This window comes from Malus domestica, chromosome 05 (genome assembly GCF_042453785.1).
Source record: "Malus domestica chromosome 05, GDT2T_hap1".
Taxonomy (NCBI): domain Eukaryota; kingdom Viridiplantae; phylum Streptophyta; class Magnoliopsida; order Rosales; family Rosaceae; genus Malus; species Malus domestica.
The window spans coordinates 33266372-33290610 of record NC_091665.1 but is presented as its reverse complement, the minus strand read 5'-3'; the positions used below and the strand labels follow the sequence as shown (position 1 = coordinate 33290610).

At 38.6% G+C, this 24239-nt stretch overlaps 6 protein-coding genes across 13 annotated transcripts; 4 read left to right on the top strand and 2 right to left on the bottom strand.

Moving 5' to 3' along the window:
* Positions 1-7: 7 nt before the first annotated feature.
* On the top strand, positions 8-4242 carry LOC103435655 (glycolate oxidase). Its single transcript, XM_070821138.1, has 13 exons — positions 8-307; positions 1011-1173; positions 1317-1441; positions 1886-1932; positions 2074-2151; positions 2284-2408; positions 2643-2709; positions 2786-2848; positions 3225-3294; positions 3378-3478; positions 3597-3701; positions 3831-4052; positions 4095-4242. Exons 2-12 carry the CDS (start codon positions 1037-1039, stop codon positions 4020-4022), a joined length of 1110 nt encoding a protein of 369 aa, XP_070677239.1. The 5' UTR covers positions 8-307; positions 1011-1036; the 3' UTR covers positions 4023-4052; positions 4095-4242.
* Positions 4243-4639: 397 nt separating this feature from the next.
* On the bottom strand, positions 4640-7141 carry LOC103435653 (protein TRIGALACTOSYLDIACYLGLYCEROL 1, chloroplastic-like). 4 transcript variants are annotated; one of them, XM_008374049.4, is made up of 3 exons: positions 6986-7141; positions 6198-6463; positions 4640-6102 (listed from the first exon to the last, which is right to left on the bottom strand). In XM_008374049.4, the coding sequence occupies exons 2-3, from the start codon at positions 6242-6244 to the stop codon at positions 5091-5093; spliced, it is 1059 nt and encodes a 352-aa protein (XP_008372271.2). In that variant the 5' UTR covers positions 6245-6463; positions 6986-7141; the 3' UTR covers positions 4640-5090. The 4 variants fall into 4 exon arrangements, with proteins under 4 accessions (XP_008372271.2, XP_008372272.2, XP_028958541.1 ...); XM_008374050.4 differs by having other exon boundaries at positions 4640-6099; positions 6986-7130; XM_029102708.2 differs by having other exon boundaries at positions 6619-7098.
* Positions 7142-7191: 50 nt separating this feature from the next.
* Positions 7192-11483, top strand: LOC103435652 (UDP-glycosyltransferase TURAN-like). 4 transcript variants are annotated; one of them, XM_008374047.4, is made up of 18 exons: positions 7192-7362; positions 7444-7535; positions 7695-7728; positions 7836-7891; positions 7996-8133; positions 8374-8522; positions 8605-8694; positions 8799-8865; positions 8950-9013; positions 9111-9222; positions 9332-9498; positions 9624-9734; positions 9840-9901; positions 10003-10055; positions 10189-10264; positions 10589-10717; positions 10866-10925; positions 11200-11483. In XM_008374047.4, exons 1-17 carry the CDS (start codon positions 7266-7268, stop codon positions 10887-10889), a joined length of 1521 nt encoding a protein of 506 aa, XP_008372269.3. In that variant the 5' UTR covers positions 7192-7265; the 3' UTR covers positions 10890-10925; positions 11200-11483. The 4 variants fall into 4 exon arrangements, 3 of the variants coding, with proteins under 3 accessions (XP_008372269.3, XP_008372270.3, XP_008372268.3); XR_003773514.2 differs by having other exon boundaries at positions 7203-7362; positions 7993-8133; positions 10000-10055; XM_008374048.3 differs by having other exon boundaries at positions 7203-7362; positions 7993-8133; positions 9117-9222.
* Positions 11484-12085: 602 nt separating this feature from the next.
* On the top strand, positions 12086-16206 carry LOC103419871 (bystin-like). Of its 2 annotated transcripts, XR_011580629.1 has the most exons (12): positions 12086-12506; positions 12700-12856; positions 12961-13012; positions 13097-13424; positions 13735-13814; positions 14341-14388; positions 14809-14955; positions 15075-15147; positions 15243-15318; positions 15507-15597; positions 15702-15911; positions 16074-16206. XR_011580629.1 is itself a non-coding variant. In XM_008357958.4 (11 exons), exons 1-10 carry the CDS (start codon positions 12174-12176, stop codon positions 15584-15586), a joined length of 1374 nt encoding a protein of 457 aa, XP_008356180.2. In that variant the 5' UTR covers positions 12086-12173; the 3' UTR covers positions 15587-15597; positions 15702-15946. The 2 variants fall into 2 exon arrangements, 1 of the variants encoding a protein (XP_008356180.2); XM_008357958.4 differs by lacking the exon at positions 16074-16206 and having other exon boundaries at positions 15702-15946.
* Positions 16207-17359: 1153 nt separating this feature from the next.
* Positions 17360-18649, bottom strand: LOC139196218 (uncharacterized). The gene is made up of 2 exons (XM_070821888.1): positions 18520-18649; positions 17360-17967 (listed from the first exon to the last, which is right to left on the bottom strand). Exons 1-2 carry the CDS (start codon positions 18647-18649, stop codon positions 17360-17362), a joined length of 738 nt encoding a protein of 245 aa, XP_070677989.1.
* Positions 18650-19618: 969 nt separating this feature from the next.
* On the top strand, positions 19619-23241 carry LOC103435658 (uncharacterized). Its single transcript, XM_008374054.4, has 9 exons — positions 19619-19845; positions 19991-20245; positions 20459-20608; positions 20729-20863; positions 21099-21164; positions 21725-21778; positions 21908-22006; positions 22529-22601; positions 22715-23241. The coding sequence occupies exons 2-9, from the start codon at positions 20048-20050 to the stop codon at positions 22951-22953; spliced, it is 1014 nt and encodes a 337-aa protein (XP_008372276.2). The 5' UTR covers positions 19619-19845; positions 19991-20047; the 3' UTR covers positions 22954-23241.
* Positions 23242-24239: the final 998 nt, after the last annotated feature.

Below are 24239 nucleotides of genomic sequence, written 5' to 3'. Positions count from 1 at the left end.
AATTTCATTTTTTGGGGTTCAGAAAATCATAATGCAAGAGGAAAACTGTGAAACACACAAGGCTTCTGTGGATGACACCCTCTCTCTCTCTTCCCCTCATCCGATTTGGTTTCCAATTCCCACCTCCAAATGCTCATCCATTCCCTCTCTCTCTCTCTCTCTCTCTCTCTCAAGAATATATGAGCCCCACCCAGTTTGTCTGCATGCAACCTCATACTTATAATCTCTTTGTTTATCTGTTCTATATCTATTTTGCACTGCTTCCTCTTGATGCACTTTGTTGCATAGTCTTGGACTCAAACTTCAGGTTTTCTTCTCTCTCCTCTTAAATTCTGTGTTCTTTCTTTTACTAGTATTCTCAAACTTGCTTGGAAAGATTATAACTTGTTGCCCACAAAACAGAAAGATTGTAACTTGGTGCAATTTTTTAAGTGAGTTTTGCAATCTCACTTCGTAATGGCTTTTTATGCTTTTGGAACCAATTAAAGTGGGGAATTGAGCATGCCCTGGTTGTATTTTCCTTAACAGTGAATTGGGTTTAGTCTTTTTTTTTTTTTTTTGTTCTTATTACGAGCGTTACTACTACTCTAAGTTACACTAAGGTGAGGGGAGGGTTTAAACTCGAGATGCAGTAGGTTGCAGTGGATTCAGTCCTTTTTATATATATCAATTTTATTCTTCGTAATCCCAATATTATTCTTCTTAATCTAGTATCTACCTTAAGCAAGAAAGTAGTTTAGCTGACATGGGGACATAACCTATCTTTTATTGACAACCTGAGTACATATGATCAATGATTTTGATTCAGTTTAGTGCCTTATGTGTGTGTGCGAGTGCGAGTGCAAGAACTGTTTCTTAATGCAAATTTGTGTGTCTTAACTTCCTCTGATATTTGAGTACTTTCTTGTTTCTAACTTCTGGAAAAAGAGAAAAGGGGAAGAACAAGCTGTGTCCGCATCCAGAATATGATCTCATTAGCATGATGTTGATGTTAAATACATATTTTTCAGGGAAGCGTCGACCGTCAACTTGTAAAATGGAGATTACCAACGTCAGCGAGTATGAGGCCATCGCAAAGGAGAAGTTGCCAAAGATGGTCTATGACTACTATGCATCAGGAGCAGAGGACCAGTGGACTCTTGCTGAAAACAGAAATGCTTTCGCGAGAATTCTGTAAGAATTCAATCTTTATCTTGAGATACTCAGTAAAAACTATAAAGTAGTACTCGATGGTATTTATCTAGCAGTGCCCTTTTTTCTGTATAAAGTATCAGCTTTGGAGTTCTCATGAAACAACGTATTGTCATCAAACATAGGTTTCGACCCCGTATTCTCATTGATGTGAGCCGCATAGACATGACCACCACTGTTTTGGGCTTCAAGATCTCAATGCCCATCATGATTGCCCCAACAGCCATGCAGAAAATGGCCCATCCTGAAGGTATGCTATTGATTCACGTTATTAAGATTGAGTAGTTTTTCATTTGGGAAGAACATAGCGCAACTGGTGAATGGTGAGCCATCTCTCCTTGCTCTTGAGCTGATATTTGGATATTGCGTTTAGAATTGGACTGTATCATGTGTATTAATATCATCTTTACCCCATGTAAGTTATTGACAACATAAGATTTACCTTGATCATATAAGTCACCACGGGGTTACATGATTAATATACTTACAACATGGATAGCCCCCATACAGTGTGCTGAGCTTGAGAACACTTTTAATCTGTGTAAATTTTTTTGAGAAAACAATGAGAAAATTGTACAAAGGGTGAACAAACATCGGATTTTCGATCCATTGTAAAATGGCATCCAGTGTCATGCCTAATACTCTTCAAGGAAGCCATGGTATCCATCTGACGATGATATGAGAATTCTTGCAGGTGAATATGCTACTGCGAGGGCAGCATCAGCTGCAGGAACAATTATGGTACCGTTGTTGACCTTGATCAATTGTCTTCAATAGCTGACCTACACTTATTTTATTTATCGGATTTTTACATGTTGGTTTGCTCTTATATTACAAGTTCTGTCTATGTTCTTTACTTCTACCCCGTGTTGATTGTTTCAGACCTTATCTTCATGGGCTACTTCAAGTGTTGAAGAGGTTGCTTCAACTGGACCTGGAATCCGTTTCTTCCAGCTCTATGTAAGCTTAAATACTAATTTCATTTCTATTCGTTAGTTACGACACCCAATTGTCCCTGGTCTTGAGTTATGACTTTTGAGTAAATGTTTCCTTGCCTTATGCGATCCATGTTTTGCTGGTCATTATTATAAGGTCTACAAGGACAGGAATGTGGTTGCTCAGCTGGTGAGAAGAGCTGAAAGGGCTGGGTTCAAGGCTATTGCTCTTACAGTTGATACCCCAAGGCTCGGTCGCAGAGAAGCTGACATCAAGAACAGGTCAACTTCATGTCCATAACTGTTATAGCAATATCAGCTGGTCAAAACATTCATATCAACCTAGTAAGATAAATAAATAAATTTGGTGAAGATTTGTATATGTGCATGTGCGTGTGCGTGTGAGTGTTTTTACTTTCATCGGTTCAATAAGACTAATTCAGTTCGGCATTTGATGCAAGCTTAACATGTGGAAGAGTTTAATCTTGTTAATACCTCTTATTTGGTACCTTGCAGATTTACCTTGCCTCCGTTTTTGACACTGAAGAACTTTGAGGGTTTGGACCTCGGAAAGATGGACAAAGTGAGTATAAACTGTGCTGTCCTAATTTTCAGAATAATGTCTTTTATGTTTAATTTGCGGTGTGGGGCTCCTTCAGGCTGCTGACTCTGGACTTGCTTCATACGTTGCTGGTCAAATCGATCGTTCTCTTAGCTGGAAGGTATGTCAGATAACACCGAATGTCGAGATACATGAACTTCTAAGCAAGGCTCATAATGTGGAAAATTTACAACTTGGTGTCACAAGTTATTTAGCCTTCATCATTTAAGTTTAAAAAGAGTCCAACAAAATAAAAGGATGGAATATCAACAAAAGTGTAATATTTCTAGATCATTCAATAGAACGAATTGAAAAGTACAAATGTAGGTTCTTCCATCTTTTGATGAAAAGTATGCAAATTTAAAATAATGAAGGTGTTTTGGCTGGGCATATCCAGCTGGATGTTTGTGAGGAAGCGATGTTTTCTCAGCATGTATGCCTTATTTTTGAATAAAAAGTTGATATGCATCTAATGATCTGCCCCGATATTTCAACAGGATGTGCAGTGGCTTCAGACAATCACTTCACTGCCTATCCTAGTTAAGGGTGTTCTCACTGCCGAAGATGGTATGTATTTGAGCTCCTTTTCTCTCCGTCGTTATGATAGGTTTGTAATGCTTGTATAACTCTTCTACGCTCATATCATGCAGCAAGGATTGCAGTACAAGCTGGAGCAGCTGGGATTATTGTGTCCAACCATGGAGCTCGCCAACTTGATTACGTCCCTTCGACTATCATGGCCCTCGAAGAGGTACAGAAACTTGATTTTAGCTGTTTGTAGTGCATCTCCTAAATGTTAAGTAAACATGCACCTATACCATCCTAGTTTTCGTAATGTTTTGACATGGCGGCGCTGTCTTGACAACTAGGTTGTTAAAGGTGCACAAGGACGCATTCCTGTTTTCTTGGATGGTGGTGTCCGTCGAGGAACAGATGTCTTCAAAGCATTAGCTTTGGGTGCCTCTGGCATATTTGTAAGTCAAGTTTTGATCATGATTTTTCCATGTAGAAGCACTTATTCCATCCATATATTACTCACCCACCCCCTCCGCGAAAAGATTATACTGTCTATCAAAACATACTGAGACTTGCTTCTCTCGCAGATTGGGCGCCCTGTGGTGTTCTCTCTCGCTGCTGAAGGAGAGGCTGGCATTAGAAAGGTACTCCAAATGCTGCGCGAAGAGTTTGAGCTAACCATGGCATTAAGTGGATGCCGTTCGCTCAAAGAGATCACCCGCGATCACATTGTGACTGACTGGGACGCTCCTCGCCCTCGCCATCAGCCAAGGTTATAGAAACATTCAAATGAATGGCGGTGGATAAACCTTTACAAGCTGAGAGTTGATGTGATCGGTTCCACAGCCTGCCTTTGTTCTTGGATTCCTTATTATTTCTGCGTTTTCTGTAATGATGCTGGACGGTGAGATAATATTTCCATGGCTACTGCTGCTGCCCTTCACTGTATATTTTTTCCATTAAACAGAAATATCGATCGTCATATAACTATTACGACAATCTCCTTTGCTGCAGTTAAATGATTCTGATATACCACATAATGTCCAGATTGTAGAAATTTTCGTTAAAAATAGTCACGCGACCACTATATTGTGTGACTTTACCACCTGAACCCGTTTTTGTGTCGTTTTACCTCTAAACGGCATTCAAGTTTTGGGGAATAATTTTCGAAACCCTCATTGTTGATTCTTTTAGTTTTGACCAAAACAATCTTAGATACGATTTATCATGTAGTTTTGATGCAAAAACAAATTCAGGTAGCAATCTGGCACGAAAAAAACATTAAGGTGGTAAAGTAACACAAAATAATAGTTGTCACATGCAAGTCACGGGAAATCGTTAAGTCTCCCTGAAATGTGGTGTTTTTGTGCAAAAGTTAGTTTAGCTAGGCAGTAAATGTCACAAAACGAAATTTTCATGATATAACTTGTGTCGAAATTGGAAATTTCAATGGCGGAAAGCTAAGAGCATCTCCAATAGCCTCGTTTAACAACGTTGTTTTGCTATTTTAAGAGAAAATTCACAACGATTAACAGTGAAAGGAGATGTACAAAACCCTACATCAAGACTCTCAACGCCGAGCCCGCTTACTTTGCAATGAGATACTTCAGGTCGTCTTTTGTGATTCTTAATGCAAAATTACTCCAAAAACTGCTCTCCTCACTGCATTCGGCATTAACGAATGATGGGGGGAGAAAAACAATATATATTCCTCTGTATAATGCCTCAACAACCATCAAGGAGTACTACAAGCTGACCTGCCATTGTGCGAAAATGTCACGCAGCCAAGAATACATACTTTGATTTATTTCCTGCTTCAGCCTCTCCTTTAGCTTATCAACAACCACTTAGAGCCTCTTCAATGAATCTCCAACTCCCTGGAAGAAACAACACGAGAGTACAAAATCTGCGATAAAGATCCCAACAAGAGATATAACCACAGCCGAAGTTGTTGACTCTCCAACACCCTTGGCTCCTCCCATAGTGGTCACTCCCCAAGCACAACTCACAATCGATATGATCGCACCAAAAACCTGTGACTTGATCATTGCACTAATTATATCCCATGGTTTGAGAGCTCTGCAAGCTGAATCCAATATAATGTTGATGCTAACACCATAAATGCCATCGGAAAGGAGGGCGCTGGATGCCATCCCTACTGAGAAACACATTAGAGTCAGAAACGGAAGAGCAATACATGTAGCAATCACCCTTGGAGTCACAAGATAATCAACCGGGTCAGCCCCAAGAACTCTCAGAGTGTCGGTTTGCTCAGAAACCTGCATTGTTCCCAACTCTGCAGCAAATGAGCTTCCAATACGCCCAGCAACCACGATTGATGTAATTACAGGACTCAACTCCCTTGAGAAAGCCAGTGCTAAAACCCCACCAACGGCTCTGCTTAACCCTAATCTAGTAAATTCCCTAACGAATTGGATCGTAAAGGCCATGCCAACAAATGTTGAAGTCAAGAGACAGACCCCGACTGAACCTGGCCCAACTCTCTTTAATTGCTGAAGTGTATTTCCCCAGTGCACTTTGCCCTTCAAAGTTCTCAAAATAACCTGTCCTGCCAGGATAAGAGCTGAAAACCCCCTCCACATATACGTGGGAGGTGACCATTTGTGCAACACCGTCTTCGCTTCTGAATTGGGTGCATGATTTGTATTTGAATCTTCTAACACAGAGGCAGAAGGGTGGCCATCATCTATGTTGGGAATTGCAAACAATCTGGTTTGTTGCTTAGGCAAGAGAAACTTACATGTCTGAGGTCTTCTAGTAATCAGAACTCTCCTGACAAGATCACTTGAATATGAGGTTTGTGATTTACTCCACCCATCTGGTTTCAAAAGGCTTCTTCTGAAATATGTTTCAAGACTTTAATTGAAACTTAAAAAAAAAAATGAACACAGAAACAAAAACAATGAGATGAGAACATTCATAAAATTAGATACCTGTCAGCAAAATAAGAGAACGGATGAAGATATGAAGCGGTTTGCATGGTTGGTTCTGTTAATTTTCCTCAACTTTTTTTGGATAAACAATTCAGTCTGCTTTCCGATTTTATCACAGAGGAGAAGGCACCACAGATCAGTGTAAAGTCTGGAAATGTACTTCGAAAATTTTCAAAAACCAGAGAACCCGATGCAATCACTGGGAACGGGCTCTCCTCAAGTTACCATACCGTTCAGCGCTGGGAGTCAGTGATATTTGTGTTCACCTGATTTCATCACAAAACACACAAGAAATGAAGAGTACACAAAAAATGCACAAATCAGATTGACCCAGAAAAAGTCAATGGAACCAATGAATTTCTATAGCATCAAATTGAACAAGTCAAAGAGAATAGAGTATTCATCTAGATTCTAGACGGACCATGTGAGGATGTGAACAAATGCCCGCCGTCGGAAGTTTACCAAACCTTGCAGGTGCTTACAAAACTTGGATACTTCCCAAACTGCCAATCAATGGTACCTCAACTTCCTTCCGACCCAAAGTCATGAAATTAAGCTAAGCTAAGTTTTTACACAAATAACGCATCCATTTCTTCACCAACATAATCCAATAAACTTCTAAACATTATATAGCAGCAGAGAAAACTCCAATTCCCAACTGAACAATTTTGCACCACAATTAACAGCATATAGCTTTTCAATTCAACAAAAAAGCACACAATCCAATCACAAAACACCAAGACTATTGAAACCCAGATGAAAATATGTAATGAATGTGAAGAAAACACCTTGGAACCTCCACTGTCCTGATCAAAGCAAGCAAATTCGGAACCCTAACAATGGCGAAAGCTCGCGGCTTGAGAGGATGGGTGGTGACGCCGAGTCAGTAAGCATCTCGGATGAGTGTGAATTCTTATGGTTCAAATCCAAAAGAAAGAAAACCCGGTAAGGGTAGGCCCATTTTATTATTTCTCGTGCGAAATTGGGTCTAATTGGGTCGCCCAAGCCCAGTTAACCGGCCCGCCTTGACATCCCACGACTCTCGCTCTCTCTCCCTTCGTCTTCCTCATGACTTCAACTGCAAGTCTGCACCTTTGGCAGTTGGCACCACTCTCTCCGTCGGAGATCAGAATCCAAGCGGAACAGAGAACCATGGCCGGCAAAGGCAAGCTTTTTCGTTCTTTCTTTTTTCTCGAAAGCTCGTTTCTTTGCAGATTTCTGAGGAGTTTGGGATTTCTGATTGCAGGAGGGAAGAGAGGGCGGGCGTGCGTGGTGGTGCTGGGCGATATTGGGCGGAGCCCCCGTATGCAGTATCACGCTCTTTCGCTTGCCCGACAGGTAAGCGCCCCCGCCTGAACTTCTACAGCTGATTTAGCAACAACCCAATTCTTAATTTTCCATTTTGTGCTTTTGAAATGTGTTTTGAAGTCGGAATTGCTCTTTTTCATGAGAAATTTGGACCTTTTTGTGATTTTTTCTATTGAATGTGCGTCTCAGGCTTCTCTGGAGGTAGATATTGTTGCATATGGAGGTACATCTTTTGCTTTGATTGTAGAATTATGTGCATTGTTGAGCAAATTTGAATCTAAATGTTACCTCATAGTGCTGATTTGGATTTGAGTTGGAATGTTTGGACAGGTTCCGAACCCCATTCCGCTCTACTTGAACATCAGTCCATTCACATACACAAAATGGTAGTTATTGTTGAAGTGCAATTTTCTTTTTACCGCAGTATCTTACTATCGAATTTTTTGGTCGTCCACAAGATTAAAGTTATTGTGATTCTGGTTGGCAGCAGCAGTGGCAGACATTTACGCGTGGCCTGCCCAACATACTTAGACCCTTCGTGCTTTTGATCAAGGCAGTGACTCAGTTTATAATGCTTCTTTGGTTTCTTTGCATTAAGATACCTGCTCCCGATGTTTATCTAGTTCAGGTGAGCTTGTACTGGTCCAGTTGGGAAGTTGCAGAAGCTTTTTATAAACTAGACAATGTTTAATTGTTTCTCTTTGACAAGTTTTCAAATTTGATTAATTAGCTGCCAAGTGCCAACCATTTGCAAATTTTAGGCTACAAATTTCAGTTGGTTCCTGAATTTTGTATTTAGATTTTAGAGTAAGTGAATTGAATGTGAACGTTCTTTCTCTAAACCCTATGATTCATTTTGCTTGTGCAGAATCCACCCTCTGTTCCAACCTTAATGGCTGTAAAATGGGCAAGCTGGCTTAGGAAATCTGCCTTTATTGTTGACTGGCATAATTTTGGATATACTTTACTGGCATTGTCTCTTGGAAGAAGTAGTAGATTTGTGGCAATATACCGTTGGTAGCTATTGAATTTTTTTAGACTTTTCTTTGAGGCCATATTTTTGGTGGTGCAGTAGATTGAGTTTCTCTTTCCTGATTAGGTTTGAGAGGTATTTCGGGAAGATGGCAGATGGTTCCCTATGTGTAACGAGGGCAATGCAACATGAATTGGCTCAAAATTGGGGAATTAAGTAAGACGGTCAGCTCAATATTTCACAATTTATTGCTACTTCACAAAACTTCATTATCAAGTGATATATATTTACTTGTCTTCTGTTGTCTTCCAAATTGATAGAGCCACAGTTTTATATGATCAGCCTCCTGAGTTTTTCCGACCTGCTTCACTTGAAGAAAAGCATAAGGTGTTTGAATGCCTAATTCTGAGCTTGTTTTGACTCTTTTTTTTTGGTTTGGAGAATTTGGTATAACATGTGAGTTATCTGCAGTTGTTCTGCAGATTAGATAAAAATCTAAGGCAGCCACTTGGTGTTCATGATTGCACTAGCACTGGTAATAATAATCAGTTTCTTTAAATTTATAATTTGCTTCTTGACTGCCCTTCATCGATTAGTAATGTTCTTTGAATATGTTAACATTTATCTAACAGGATCAGGGGAAGTGAATACAGACATAAACGATACTCTATTTACCTCTCTGGTTGGTACTGACGTTACTTTGAAGCCACACAGGCCAGCACTCATAGTTAGCAGTACAAGCTGGTGAGCTAATATTCAGTGGAATACTTTGATGTAACGTGAAAGACAAACCCCATGTTTAAAACATTTGATTTTTCAATTTTTATTTGTCTTTTTGAATGGTTCTTTACAGGACTCCTGACGAAGATTTTGAAATTCTCTTGGAAGCAGCTGTCATGTATGACAGGCGTGTTGCTGCTATTTTAAATGAAGAAGATTCTACTAAAGAAGAGGTTCTTTGGAAGGATATTCATAGTGGGAAGCAATACTTATACCCTAGGCTGTTATTTGTCATTACTGGTGAGTATAACTATTTCTTTGTTCTAGGATGTCAGGTTCCTTTTAGCCTTGCATATCTGTTATGAGAGAGAGAGAGAGAGAGAGGGGTCATCTTACGCACTTGCATACTGATTTAATTCGTGTAGGTAAAGGGCCCGAAAAGCAAAAATATGAAGAAAAAATTAGCAGATTACACCTCAAACGCGTGGCATTTCGTACTATGTGGTTGTCTGCTGAGGACTATCCATTGCTTCTTGGTAGGTCTTTTATTTTCAATTGCTTGTGCTTTGTCCCCATTGTTCCTTGCACATTATATGCTCTTCCAAAAGTATTCAGTGTTATATATTTATTTACATTTGCAGGATCAGCGGATCTTGGTGTATGCTTGCATACGTCCTCATCAGGGTTGGATCTTCCCATGAAGGTAAGGGGTAAACTGAATACTGCACTAGAATAGATCTACAACAATATGAATTTTCTCTAACTGCTTTTCACTTTGCGTTATTGTACATTTTTTGGCAGTAGGTCGTGGACATGTTTGGCTGTGGACTGCCAGTTTGTGCTGTTTCCTACTCATGGTAAACTCATTTTTTTATTAATTACTTTCTTTATGCGATAGGAATCTTACTTATTATGACATTCTATATGGACTTTTGGGGATGCTGTACATTAAAATCTGATGTCCTTGGTTATGGTAATCTTTTTTCAAAGCATCAAGGAACTAGTGCAAGTTGAGAAAAACGGCCTTCTGTTTTCATCGTCTTCAGAACTAGCGGATGAACTTTTGGTAAGTTGGCCAGCTTGCTTGTTTCTCTGTCGGGATGTTTCAACTGCTACTTAAAATGATTGTAACAATTAATACTTGCGTAACAAACCTCATATGCAATTCATGTAACTTGAAATGCATGAAATGCAGTAAAAAAGAATGCAAATCATATATATTTTGGTGTCTCCTAGTGGATGTCATGGTGGTTAATAGATGAAACTAATATGCATGGTAGACTAACCACTGCAATATTAACGTAATTTGCTTAACTTCAACGACTCAAAACTTTGGATTACTGTTTAGTGCACCATCTTCGTGATAATATCTCTCTTATAACCTGTACAGATGCTGTTCAAGGGTTTTCCAGAGGCATGTGGTTCCTTGAAGGTTCTCAGGAACGGTGCATTGGAAATGGCTTCATCTGGGAGGTGGGCTACTGAGTGGGAAGAGCATGCCAAAGCATTAATACTAGAGGTAAGCTTATAATATGCATGTTCATCAGTCTTACTTATCAACTATGTACTCTCACATTTTTCTTTATCCTCTACCTGTGGTGCCTTGATTTCCTTGTACTATACTATAGATGGCTATGAATCTGATTTCAGAGGTTCTGAAATTGCAGGTTATCTCTAAAAACTCAGATTGATTTCTGGTTCTGGTTGAAAGTGGTTTAGTCGATGAGGTAATATCATGATACCATTTACAGTTTCTTTTGTGCAACCAAAGTTTCACCGATCAATTTCCTATGTATCTCCTTGTTGCTTGGACATATTGGACCAACGCAATTGCTTCCCCCGCTATCCATCAACATTCGATGTTAACTGTGCACATCACATTTTAAATACAGACAATTGGAAGTGAAAAATAAAACATGGCCATACTTTTGTGATATGAAATTATGAATTGAAAAAGCAACTTACAAGTCTCCTGGTTATTTTTGTAATCTTCTTTACCAGGTTTGGCAGATCAGTCAGTTTAGATGCCAGTAAACTAATTTGCAGGGTAAGGAATTCAGAACAGCTTCCGGGATGTTATCAAAATCGCATATACAGTTTATCACACGTTGAAACATGTGGATATTTCGCGAATTTCAGACTTCAGAACAAAAGTACACTATGTATCTTCGGTCAAGTTTCATATTGTGTCTTTCTGGATGTAACTGACGCTATTATTTCTAACAATATGTGGTGTTTTCAAGTTCTTATAAGCAAAATTTAATATTAGCTCCCGTTCTCTACCATGCCTTTCTGTTTCTCTGTTTTCCCACAATAGCAAATTCATCAAGAATAGTACCTTATCTTGCTATTTCCCGTCGAAACAAAGCTTAAATTCGAATTCAGAAGGAAAATTGACACACTTTGAGAAATGAAGAATCATAAGAGAATAATTAGAGGAAGGCAATATTAAAAAGTAGAATGCACCAAAAGATATTGCGTACATGTAAAGGGTCCACTTACATCTTCAATTTCACACTATGCATTGAAGTTGTTCTAACGATTATTACATCAGGTTGGTCAGCTCCCTTTCCATTTAACTTTAAGCTTTCAATATAGACCAAAATATATAAATTTAAACCTTAAATCCCGTAAATTAAAATAATTTAAAATATCATTTTATAATCCAACAAAAGAAAAGAATACTCTCCATAAAAAAAGAAAAATAAGATAGAAATTAGAACAAAATCTTTAGATTTTGGTTCAGTTTGGGCTCTTCTTGGGCCTTTGTCACCTTGTTAGAATATTAGGTGGGCCATTCGTATTTCTCTTGCCTTCCTGTTGGGCCCTTCCGGCCCACTAGATTTTTCTTTTAATTTTTGGTCCGCAATTTGTCTATGGTTAGGGTTTTAGACTGAAGAAATCCAGGTGGCGGGGGTTTTAACTTTCCAGTTTCAATAGCAGAAAAGGCTTCGCCTGCAGCTGCACCAGCATCAATGGGCAAGAAGAGGCAGAGAGAGAGGCACCAGAATCCGGAGCCGTTCCTCGCCGAAGAAAATGGCTCCGTCGCCTCCAAGAAGCGGACCAAGTCGAAGCAGCACCAGCAGGAGGAGAAGCTCATATCTTCCGGAATGAGCTCTAAGATCCTCAAACAGGCTCTGGCTCAGCAGCGGGAGATAGAGGACGAGGAGAACCGCGCTCAAAACCCTAACAATTCGCTTCTGGATGTATCGGAAGAGCCGCGGAAGGAGGTGGCCGACGGCGAAGAGGAGGATATCGATGATTTCGGTGGATTCTCTGAAACGCAGAGCCGATTTGACGGTTATGATGTGAGTTTTGATCGCTAATTGTTTGTTTATTGGATTTTTGAGTTTGTTTGAATGGTGAGAATCTGTGAGGAAACAAAGGAAATGTAAAATGAATGCTGAATTGTGTTGTTTAATTAATTTTATTAATTGTTAGGTTTCAATTGGATGAAATTAATTTGATTTGTGAATGAAAAATGTTTAATATGAGTTTCAGGAAAGTGATGAAAATGGCGAGAAGCCATTACATGAGATTGATGAACATGATGAGAAAATATTGGAGCAATTCTTGTCAAAGGATGCCGGTCCGCAGCGTACTCTGGCAGACCTCATTGTCGCAAGAATTAAAGAGAACGATTCAAATGTCGGCTCAGGTAGATATGGAATATGATTTTGTTGTTCCTTCTTTCATTAGCTAAAGCTGAAGGTCGTTTCTTTAGTATATTTTCATTTGTTGATTTGATTTGTTCGGTTGCAGATGCGAGGCCTCTGCCTAAATTGGATACCTCTGTCATAGATTTGTATAAGGGGTAATCAAGCTATCCTAGCATATCTGTTATTCGAGTAATGCTAGGCCATGAGGACGACGTCTTACTTTTTCGATGTTTGTGCAGGGTTGGCAAGTTTCTTAATAAGTACACTGCTGGAAAGATTCCCAAGGCATTCAAACACATCCCTTCAGTGCCACGATGGGAGGATGTCCTATATTTGACTGAGCCTGAGAATTGGTCACCAAATGCAATGTATCAAGCTACGAGGATTTTTGCTTCCAATTTGAGTAAGGAGAAGGTAGAACGTTTCTACAAGCTTGTGTTGCTCCCAAGGGTGAGGGAAGACATCCGCAAACCCAAGCGCTTGCATTTTGCACTATATCAATCTTTGAAGAAGTCTTTGTACAAGCCTGCGGCCTTTTTTATAGGAATACTGTTTCCCTTGTGTGAGGTAAACATGCCATCCTTCTCCATCTAATGCAGTATTTTGAAGTTTAAGCATTGTTTGTTTGTTTGTTTCAGAAGCTCATTCATTGATTTCATTCTCTCTGTCATACTGAAGTTACGGGTTTATGATGCTAACCTTTTTGCTAGTTCATTCGGATGTATCCAAACTAAGTTTTTGAGATCTGATATTCACCTCAATTTCATTATATTAATGGGATGCATGGATCTAAAATGTTTTTACGGTTTTGGAATGGATGTTTTCCTAATTCTAATGCACTTCCCCCATGGCTCCATTTCTCTTTCTTCTTGAACAGTCAGGGACATGTAATCTAAGGGAAGCTGTTATTTTTGGGAGCATTATACAGAAGGTCTCCATTCCTCCACTTCATTCTAGGTATGTAAGCTGCCTTATCAAGATTTGGTATTGATTCCATAAGTTATGAACCAATTTGCCATTGTCAGAACGGAAGGCTTCCAAATAGACCCTTGAAGATGAAGAGTTTGTTGGGTGACGGCTTAGAAGCCATTCTGATAAGGATTTAAAAAGAAATAGAAGTTGATTATATCTGTTATTTGGATTATTTTTATCTAGAATATACTTTTAACATAACTACTACGTTTAGTTTATACCAGTTGGCTTGCAATGTATTCCTACATTTAGAAAGGCTGTGAGCAGTCAATTGCATCAATTTTTTTAAAATAATTTTAAGAACCACTTAAAAATGTTATGCACAAATCTCTTGATTATATCTCATTTCTTAAGTTAGCAATCTATGGTTAACTTTTCCGTTTTGCTTGTCTTGTCTTTAGCAAGTTATTCTTTCATTTTCTGTTTCTGATGTTGGAAGTTATACTGTTTATTCACGGTCCTTATAATCTACCTGGGAGATATCTGATACATGCTTTTGCTGTATTTTCAGTGTTGCATTAATGAAGCTTGCAGAAATGAAATACTGTGGCACAACGAGGTATTGAACCATGTAACAGTTAGTATTTCCAAAATGGTTTGAAAGAAATAAAGACATATCTTCTCTTAGAGTATGTGGTTGCAAGATAGGTGCATTTGTGCCTGTAAAAGTTTGAAAAAAAGGTTTAAGATATTTGTTAACTTGAAAGACGTTCAAGCCAAAACGATTTTTATATGGTGAAATGTATGGTGGGGAGGCCTAACGTTCCGAGCAGTAGAAAAATGTAGAAGATCTGATTCAATAAACCTCCCTGTATGAAGCACAATTTCTATCAGTTTCCTTTCGTGACATTTATCCACTATAATGAATTTAGATAGTTGATGGTTGGTCAGTTTGGAAGCACTCTTCTTGTTAATATAAAGGAGAAGGTCCTTGCATGCGACATTGTTTTGACAATGCTGTTTTTATGAATTGTTGCAGTTATTTTATAAAGCTTCTTTTGGATAAAAAGTATGCCTTGCCATATCGCGTACTCGACGCTCTTGTTGCACATTTTATGAGATTTATGGAGGAAACAAGAGTAATGCCTGTGATATGGCACCAGTCACTTCTTACATTTGTGCAAAGGTGGGCAAAGTTTTAATAATCTCTTCTGTGCCTGAATGATGATTAGACTGCATATTGATGATAGTTAGCGTAATTGGATCGTCTTTTTCCTCATATACAGCTGGTGTAATCCCTTGCAGGTACAAAAATGAATTGCAAAAGGAGGATAAAGATAATCTCAGAAATCTTCTTGAAACGCAAAAACACTATTTGGTAGGAGCATTTTCTCTTGAGGCATTTCATTTCTATAACTTTGTGGCTATAACTCCATGGCAATATGTAATCTGTATTTGGCGATTCAATTGTAGGTAACCCCTGAAATAAGAAGGGAACTAGAAAATAGCCGCAATCGTGGTGAGAAAGAGGATGATCTCATGTCAATTGATATCCTTTTTTATCTGTACTATTTGTTTTGCAATAGTTAATTTTTTTTCCTTTCTGTATTGCATCTGAAAACGTGAACTGTAAGCTGCTAATGGCATGCGATCTTGCAATATTTAGCAATTAGCATTGAGTTCCAAGCATATATTGAAACAGGGAAAGTATTCTGTGTTCCCCTTGACTTCGCATACCTTCTCCAGTTGGTGTGATCAATAAACCTTTCGAAGAGGATTGGTTTGACATTCCAGAGGTGCCTATGGAGGATGACTAGTTTATTGCTCGGTAGGATGCTTGTATATGCTGCGCCGTTCTGTTTCTCCTCTTAATCTTGGTATCCTTATGTTTTCTCTTTGTTATGTCTTTTCGTAACGTGTGGCTTGTTTCAGGCAAACCAGGGTTCTGCTGCAGGCTGTTGATGGAGTTGGGCGCCAACGGAGTAGTACATCTCCTAATGCGGGAAAATGCAAGGGCGTGCCTTCGGAGTTGAAGCAATTTTGAATCGGAGGAGTTTACCCGCCGGGCAGTTTTTGTACAAGCATATTATTTTTATTTTTATTTTTTGATTATTAATTTATTACACAGCTTCTAGTAATCATGTATCATATTTTTATTGGAATTTTAACGAAAAGCATCCGGTACTGTTCACTTTAACGAAAAACCACATTTTTACACTAAAAAGTCAATCATGTTACTATTCACTTTACCCTTTATTTTGTCTTTATCATTAAAACTCAAAGTTTTCAAGTCATTTTCATTAGTTTTCCTTATTTTTATCCATGAGTTTTCATGTACTCGTTGAAATATTTGAGTTGAAAATTGAAGTTGAGACCCCAATCTGAGATTAAAACTGACACTCAATTGAAAAATGTAATGATTAAGTTTTTAAAATTATTAGTTTTTTTTTTTAATATTTGGGACGGTTTCTTAAAATTACAGTCTAGCTTCTTAGTCCGAGACAACACCAACGGTAAGGCAGTACTTAATTGAGCTTTAGGCCAGTTCAAGAGTTCCATAAGAGCAATTCCACCCCGGTGGACTTTGCCCAGGACCCAGCACAAAAACAAGGCCAGCATCCTGTCAACCAAGTCCACCCCCTCAACTTGACTGGTACCCAGCCCGAGCTGGGCTCTGGACCAGCCCAAAAGAGACTGAGCAAGAAGCTGGGCAGTTTGCCTGGCGCGTGCGCTTCATGGAGGCGTTGGCGCGAGTGCCCGACAGGATTTCAGAGCGCGGGCCCGCGTGCAAGCGCACTCAGTTCCCCCCCCCCCCGAGTTGGTGACGTGGCTCCCTTTTTGCCGTTGGATTTCCAACGGCTAGTTTTCTAGACCGTTGGATTTCCAACGGTAAAAAAAATTTAAATTTTACTTTTAAAATAGACCGTCGAATCAAAGATCAACGGTCCACGTTTTTTTCACAAAAAAAAAAAAAAAAAAAAGGCCCAACGGTTAGAAATATGACTGTTGGCCACGTGGCAACTCCCTGTCTCTTGGATTTGAATATTTTTCAAATCCAACAGTCCAGATTAATTAACTATATTAAAATTCATTAAAAATTATTAACAAAATACAGAAAAATTATTAAAAAATACAGAAAATTTTGAAAAATGTTAAATTTTTTCCTATAAATACCTAACTCTCATCTTCCACCTTTACACCACATTTCAATATTTTTTCATATGAAATAAGATTATGTAAACTCACCAAATAAATTTAAAAACAAAACACACTACATAGAATTACATAAACTCACCAAATAAATAGAATTACATAAACTCACCAAATAAACTTAAAAACAAAACATACTACAAATAAACTTAAAAACAAAACATACTACATAGAATTACATAAACTCACCAAATAAATAGAATTACATAAACTCACTAAATAAACTTAAAAACAAAACACACTACATAGAATTACATAAACTCACCAAATAAATAGAATTACATAAACTCACCAAATAAACTTAAAAACAAAACACACTACATAGAATTACATAAACTTAAAAAAAAAATACAATTTATTCTTCAACCACAAGCCTCATTCTAATTATCTTCGCCTTCATGCAATCCCCACTGGTGCTCAATCAAGTCATTCTGGCAGGTTACGTGCCAGTATGGCTCTTGCACATTAGTGTACCGCTGAACGATCAATTCATTGTAACGTCCATCGCGTTCCAACGGCTCGTGTTGCACTGGATCTTCGGTCCCATCATGAGCACAATAGATACGTGTTCTTGAGTTGTTCATCGGATCCGGCTCATATTCATCGACGACATCATAATCATACTCATCTTCAACAATCATGTTGTGGAGAATAATACACGTCATCATGATGGATCGAAAAGCCTCGACATCAAACATTCTAGTTGCAGCCCTGATAATCACCCAACGAGCTTGCAGGATACCAAAACAATGCTCGACATCCTTCCTACACCCTTCTTGACATTTTGCAAAGTGTTTTCCCTTTTCAGTCAATGGATGTGGCACTGTTTTGACAAATGTTGACCACCTTGGGTAAATGCCATCTGCAAGGTAGTATGATCCCTCGTATTGGGTACCATTAACCCAATATGTGCATCTCGACGAGTTTCCTTGCAGCAGTTCGTCGAACACTGGGGATTGGGCAAGGACATTTAGGTCATTCTGAGCTCCTAGAACACCAAAAAAAGCATGCCAAATCCATGTATCAAATGAAACCACCGCTTCCAAAATGATGCTTTTGGCTCATTTTCTGTTGCCATATGCTTCTTGCCACGCACTTGGACAGTTTTTCCAAGTCCAGTGCATGCAGTCAATGCTTCCAATCATGCCAGGGAAGCCTCGCATCTCACCCTTCCTCAGAAGCCTTCGCATGTCCCTTGGCGTGGGTGTCCGGAGGTACTCATTGGTGTAGAGGGCTTCAATTGCAGAGCAAAACCGCATCAGGGACTCCAAAACAGTTGTTTTTCCCATCCTCGTGATCTCATCCACTTGATCTGCAGATGCTCCATATGCAAGCATTCGCAAGGATGCCGTAATTTTTTGCTTGGGAATAAGACCTAGAACATGAAAAGCATCCTCTTTTTGCACAAAGTATGAATCATGGTTGCAAATATCACTCATGATTTTGTTGAACAACTTTCGTTGCATTCTAAAACACCGTCTAAAAATATGATCAGGGAATATGCTATTGGGAATAAAATAATCTTCCAATAGATTTTTACCTTGTTTTTCCATTTTTCTATCGAGGTTTGCAACACGTCTTGGTTTGGCTATCTGGCCCACGGCTTCCATGACACGGCGGGAATGTGAGGCCTTCTGCCTTCTATGGTAATCATCCTCATCCTCCTCCATGAAGAAAGCCTCATCTCCACCTCCACCTCCACCTTCCTCGAGATTGGCCAATTCTGCCTGTTGTGCCAACAACCTTTGTTGTTGCTCCTGCAACTGTTTATACACCCTTCTTGAAGAAGACATTGTAATAAGAACTCATGATTTGAAAACGATGAACAAGGATTCTGAGCTAAAAAGAAGGATTGAGCTTGGTGTGAGGATGGATGTAGGGATGTAGGGTTTATATGGACAAAAAAAAGAAAGGATGAGGTTCTGGCCAATGCCACGTGGCACTACGTGATTGGTTGAAAATCTTATTGAAATCTTGGCTAAATTATTGTAAACCGGAAGTGACACGTGGCGTGTCGGGATTGGTCGAAAATATTATCGGAAATCTATCCACAAAATAGTACGTTCAGATAATGACACGTGACATGACGTGATTGGTTGAAAATCTTATCGAAATCTTGGCTAAATTATTGTAAAACGGAAGTGACACGTGGCGTGTCGGGATTGGTTGAAAATCTTAGCGGAAATCTATTCACAAAATAGTACGTTCAGATAATGACATGTGACGTGACGAGATTGGTTAAAAATCCTATCCGAAATTAAAACTATTTTATTTTTTTATTCTTTTAGACAAAATTTAAAAATATTTTAAATGGGCTGGGTGCCATCGTATTTTGTAGGGATGGAGATCGTTTGTGCCAACGCATTTTTTCACTAGGTGCCAGCGCATTTTTTTAGAGGTGCCTTGGCCTATTACTGTTCATTGGAGTCTGTTACTGTTCATTTGAGTGGATAAATGCGCTGGGTGTTGGCGCAAAGTCCTTAGGGGTGGAATTGCTCTAATTGTCTCAAGACTTGCGTAAAAAAGTGCTTTTAAATATCTGAAAATATTTATAAAAAAAAAAAATTTCAAAAGCACTTTTAGTGTTTTTTTTTTTCTAAAGTTAACTTGCATTTTTTATTAAAAACTGATTAAAATTTTTTTTCTTATAAAAATGCTTGTAATTAATTAAAAAACACTTGACAGGGCCATTTTGCCCCCATACGTGAGTCACGTGTTTGGCTCGTGATACTTAATGGATAAATGGAAGAAAAACCTGACGGTGGCGGCACGGACAAATCCCGCCCTTGGGTTTTCTCTTCTTGAGTTCTTTTCCCTCCAAAATCCCTAACAATCCCAAGTGACTCGCGCACTCAACGCTCAACAGGTATCATCTTCCACTCCCTCCTCTCCTCCTAATTTCACATTAATTCTTCTTTGTTTCGGCTTTCGCCGATATATACATAAATGTATCGATTAAGTTAGGGAAATGAGAAATTTTGACGACTGAATTCCTGTGAAATTTTGATCAGAAGAGAAGCAATTCGAGTTGAATCAAGGAGATTTAGGGTTTTCGAAGAGCATCAAAGATGGGAGAACGTAAGGTTCTGAACAAGTACTATCCGCCGGACTTCGACCCCTCGAAGCTGCCCAGGATCAGGAGGCCAAAGAATCAACAGATAAAGGTGCGGATGATGCTTCCGATGAGCATTCGCTGCAACACCTGCGGCAATTACATCTACAAAGGCACCAAATTTAATTCTCGCAAAGAAGATGTCGTTGGAGAGGTTCGTGGGTCGTTCTTTAATCACCAGGATTTTTAATTGCATAGCCTGATTCGCTTTGATTTGAATTCTAGGTTTTTTTTAAATTTTTTTTAAATTTTTTTTAGGAGAATGAGGGAATTGGTGTTTGATTGATTGATTGATTTTTTTTATAGGTTTAATAGGGTTTTTGTTGTGTTGCGTGAACTGGGTTATTGATGGTTTTATCATTTGCAGACGTATTTGGGAATTCAAATATTCAGATTTTACTTCAAATGTACCAAGTGCTCTGCCGAGCTCGCGATGAAGACAGACCCACAGAATTCTGACTATGTTGTTGAGGCTGGTGCGACACGTAATTTTGAACCCTGGCGCAATGAAGATGAGGTAAAACAGAAACAAAAATGATGACTTTCCACTTACCGTTCTTTCATGTTTTCAGGTTCTCTTATGCTGTGATGAACATTGCTTAACCGCTTGTTTTGTGTATTTGTTTTTTCTTTTCAGGAAGTAGATAAGGAGAAACAGAAAAGGGAGTCCGAAGAAATGGGAGATGCTATGAGAGCCTTGGAGAATAGAACACAGGATTCAAAAAGAGAGATGGACGTCATGGCTGCCTTGGATGAGATGAAGTCCATGAAGGTAGATGTCTCAGTAGTTGTTTGTCTAGTGATAAGTCGTCAAATTTTATTCTTTTGTAATTTGATCGATGGATGGGCATGATGTAATCATGCAGTTCTGCCATTAAATTGTAATGCACGACTTTTCTGTTTCTGTCAGTACGTATATGAATAATATGTTATGCATTTATTCAATTCCTTTGTGTCAGCTGCATGTCAATATCCTCTGATACTAATTCAAGGCTTATGGTTTTCAGTCCAGGCATGCGACTGTGAGTGTGGATGCTATGTTGGAGGCTTTGAAACAAACATCCGTGCAAAAGGTACGATTTATAAGCAGTTCATATATAGACCAATTTAAACTTTAAACCAATAAATACACATGCATGTATATATGGTATTGTTCCCTGTCCAGTGTCATATGTTGTGTGCTATACGCTTGTGGATTTGTTTAGTTGTTGTAATGCAGAAACATGTAGGAGCATGGTTCCTTAAGTGTGCAATACTTGCAGCTCTGATGTTGTGGTTTCCATGAATTTGTTATAACATCAAGTAATTCAGGGTACAATAATTATATAACCAAAGAAATTTGATAGGCTTCTTGTGCCAACTTATTTAATATGTTGGAAGTGAGTCAAATTATCTTCGTGTCCTGAACCATGGGTAAACCAAAAACCTTATGTGTTTAGTTTATTGAAACGTGATACATTACCTTGGAAGGTGAATGTAAAGGATTGAAGAGTTTTATCATTTACATATACTTGTACTTTCAAACAAAATGGTAATTGTTTGTGCATTCATTTTTATCTTGAACTTGCTCTGCTACTTGTGTAGTTGCAGTTTTATTATTAGTGAGTTTACCAAAGATTGATGTTTTTCACAGGAAAAAAGGATTGAAGAGGAGGATGAAGCAGTCATAAAATCAATAGTATTCCATGTTAGTATTTATGCACTACTTTGTTTTATGTCCAACTTAATTCTCCTTGGGGTCATTTTTTTGCTTTTATTTTTACTTTTCTTTCTTGAGGGCTGTTTGTTTCTAATACAACTGAAAAAATTTTTGCAGAACTCAAAAGACTATATTAAAAGAATTCACGATGAAGATTTAGATGATGAAGAAGATATGATTGAGCCTTTAAGTGGCAACGGTGAAACCTCACCGAAGGTACGCCATATTAGTTGTTTGATATATACATGTTGGCATCTTATCAAAGAATACATAGTATGTTGGACTTTTGGTTCTAGATCCAGCTCTACTTTATTTGGTTTTTATCCTCATCCTGGTATGGTGTATAACAAGTGTGCGGTTTTTGTTATTGGTGTTTATCCTGTGTTCTTATATACTCATCTAGAAATTGCATGATGATTCTTGCAAATACGATAATCAAAATAACTCAGCTTTATGCTTCATCCATCCACTCGTCTCTTTCCAACCCTGTGCTATTCTGCAATTGTGTCTAGGGGAAAATTTTTGTAGCGTCTGCATTTGCAATTGAAAATTGATTCTGGTTTCTATATGTCAGGCATCCTGTGGAGGGAAATGAATAAATTCCTTGTTGTGTGGTCTATAGACCCTCAACTTGCTTAAATAACAATCAACACATTTTATGTTGCAACTATTATCTGCATGTTGTGTAACTGACAATGGTAAGCTTATAATGTTTGTTTGCACATATTTTCCATGCAGCGGAAAAAGCTTACTCACGGGCTTCCTACCAATTCAACAGATTGGTTGACAAACAGCAGTATTTCTGATAGAGGTAGTTCAGACAACACATGCAGATTGTTCTCGCCCCTGAATCAATCATTTGTTTCTTTCTGGATTCTCTCCATATGAAATTATTGAGCTTTTTTGTTATTTTTCTATTGACAGGGAATCGAAATGGCTCAGAAGCTGCTAAATTCCCTTTTAAGTCCTCCACTGTTAGGGTTGCTATAGTTAAGAAACCAGTTGCGGTTGAAGGCAAAAAGTCAGCGGAAGCAGAAGACAAGAAGAAACAATCGGGAGAGGAGGTTCAAAATTCGACAAAACCAGATAAGAGCAAAACCAATGCTACAACCAATGTTTTACAATCATTGTGCCAATATGACAGTGACGATAGTGATGAATGATTAGTTAGGGTTATGTTTTGATTCCATAATCAAATGCTTTGTGCTACGGTTTCAAATAGGGATTCGTACTTGCTGATGCCTCTTGCTATTGGATCACCGGCACAAAAAATAGTGTTTTGTCAGTTGAGAGCAATTTGCATGAAACATGGTTTCATTCCCCCGTGGGGCAATGTTATTTGAAGAGAAACTTACACATGATACTGTAGGTAGGTATTGAAATGTAACTCTACAATGATGGTGAATTTGTTTCATGGAAGTCTTCCACTTACAGAGTTATTATTTCAAATATTCTCCTCTCTAGTCCATGTTCCTGCCACTTTTCAAACGGATGAACAAAAGCCTACCAAAGGTAGCATCTTCTCATGCGAAGATGATGTTGGCGAGGACAGCTTCTTCCTTCTTAACCTCCCAACGTCATCTTTTTGCATGAGAACAAACTGATGACGTTGGTGTGGACAGTTACTTCTTCCTTGGTAACCTCCCAACGTCATATTTTTTTTTGGGTTAATCTTTGTTTATTACTCTTAAGTTTTGTGGTTTTCAACATTGAGTACATGAAATCTTTTTTGTCCCAAAGTCATACCTAAAATGTTAATTTTGGAACAGTCTTATATATCCGTTAAGTTGTCTGTTAGAATTTCTGTTAACTGATGACGTAGTGTCCACGTGAATAATTAGTGGAAGCCACACGTGTCAATATAAGCCCACTTTAATATTAAAAAAATAATTAAATAATTTTAAATTTTAAAAATTTAAAAATTTAAAACAATAAAACAGAAAAACAATATAAGCCCACTTTAATATTAAAAAAATAATTAAATAAATTTAAATTTTAAAAATTAAAAAACTTAAAACAATAAAACAAAAAAACAAACAGCCGTCTCCTCCCACATCCCCGCACCCTCTTCTCCCTCGCTCCGTCCGTTCTTCTCCCACCCTTCTCTCCTTTGCAAGAACCCACCAAGCCCTCCTACCAAATCAAAATTTACACCAAGAAATCAATACAAAAAAAATATTGGAGCTCTGCTCCTTCTATCTTCCTCCTTCCCTCTCTTCTATGTGCATTAGTTAAGGTTGAGTTAGGGTTTGAGATTTGAGTTCTAACAATGGTATCACCTATATCGATTCCTGGATTCCTTTCTGTGCACGCCGGTCGATCCGCTGCTACTTGCGACTCTACCTTGGAGTCTCGTGTTGCTGCCGTGGAGGCTTCCTTGGCGGCTATCATCGCCTCTTAACCTTCCCTCATCGCCACTGAGTACGCCAAGGCCTTCGATTTACGTCCC

What these genes read in the sequence shown, in the direction of transcription:
- LOC103435655 (XM_070821138.1), top strand. Translation starts at nt 1,037, where the DNA reads ATGGAGATTACCAACGTCAGCGAGTATGAGGCCATCGCAAAGGAGAAG. An exon ending in GAAAATGGCCCATCCTGAAG is followed by an intron (nt 1,442 to 1,885) that starts GTATGCTATTGA and finishes GAATTCTTGCAG; the next exon opens with GTGAATATGCTACTGCGAGG. An exon ending in TCCGTTTCTTCCAGCTCTAT is followed by an intron (nt 2,152 to 2,283) that starts GTAAGCTTAAAT and finishes CATTATTATAAG; the next exon opens with GTCTACAAGGACAGGAATGT.
- LOC103435653 (XM_008374049.4), bottom strand. Translation starts at nt 6,244, where the DNA reads ATGCAAACCGCTTCATATCTTCATCCGTTCTCTTATTTTGCTGACAG. An exon ending in TTCTCTTATTTTGCTGACAG is followed by an intron (nt 6,103 to 6,197) that starts GTATCTAATTTT and finishes AACATATTTCAG; the next exon opens with AAGAAGCCTTTTGAAACCAG.
- LOC103435652 (XM_008374046.4), top strand. Translation starts at nt 7,266, where the DNA reads ATGACTTCAACTGCAAGTCTGCACCTTTGGCAGTTGGCACCACTCTCT. An exon ending in GAGAACCATGGCCGGCAAAG is followed by an intron (nt 7,363 to 7,443) that starts GCAAGCTTTTTC and finishes TTCTGATTGCAG; the next exon opens with GAGGGAAGAGAGGGCGGGCG. An exon ending in GCTGTTATTTGTCATTACTG is followed by an intron (nt 9,499 to 9,623) that starts GTGAGTATAACT and finishes TAATTCGTGTAG; the next exon opens with GTAAAGGGCCCGAAAAGCAA.
- LOC103419871 (XM_008357958.4), top strand. Translation starts at nt 12,174, where the DNA reads ATGGGCAAGAAGAGGCAGAGAGAGAGGCACCAGAATCCGGAGCCGTTC. An exon ending in GCCGATTTGACGGTTATGAT is followed by an intron (nt 12,507 to 12,699) that starts GTGAGTTTTGAT and finishes TATGAGTTTCAG; the next exon opens with GAAAGTGATGAAAATGGCGA. An exon ending in AAACGCAAAAACACTATTTG is followed by an intron (nt 15,148 to 15,242) that starts GTAGGAGCATTT and finishes ATTCAATTGTAG; the next exon opens with GTAACCCCTGAAATAAGAAG.
- LOC139196218 (XM_070821888.1), bottom strand. Translation starts at nt 18,649, where the DNA reads ATGGAGGAGGATGAGGATGATTACCATAGAAGGCAGAAGGCCTCACAT. An exon ending in TAGAAAAATGGAAAAACAAG is followed by an intron (nt 17,968 to 18,519) that starts GTAAAAATCTAT and finishes TTGGTGTTCTAG; the next exon opens with GAGCTCAGAATGACCTAAAT.
- LOC103435658 (XM_008374054.4), top strand. Translation starts at nt 20,048, where the DNA reads ATGGGAGAACGTAAGGTTCTGAACAAGTACTATCCGCCGGACTTCGAC. An exon ending in CCTGGCGCAATGAAGATGAG is followed by an intron (nt 20,609 to 20,728) that starts GTAAAACAGAAA and finishes TTTTCTTTTCAG; the next exon opens with GAAGTAGATAAGGAGAAACA. An exon ending in TAAAATCAATAGTATTCCAT is followed by an intron (nt 21,779 to 21,907) that starts GTTAGTATTTAT and finishes AAATTTTTGCAG; the next exon opens with AACTCAAAAGACTATATTAA.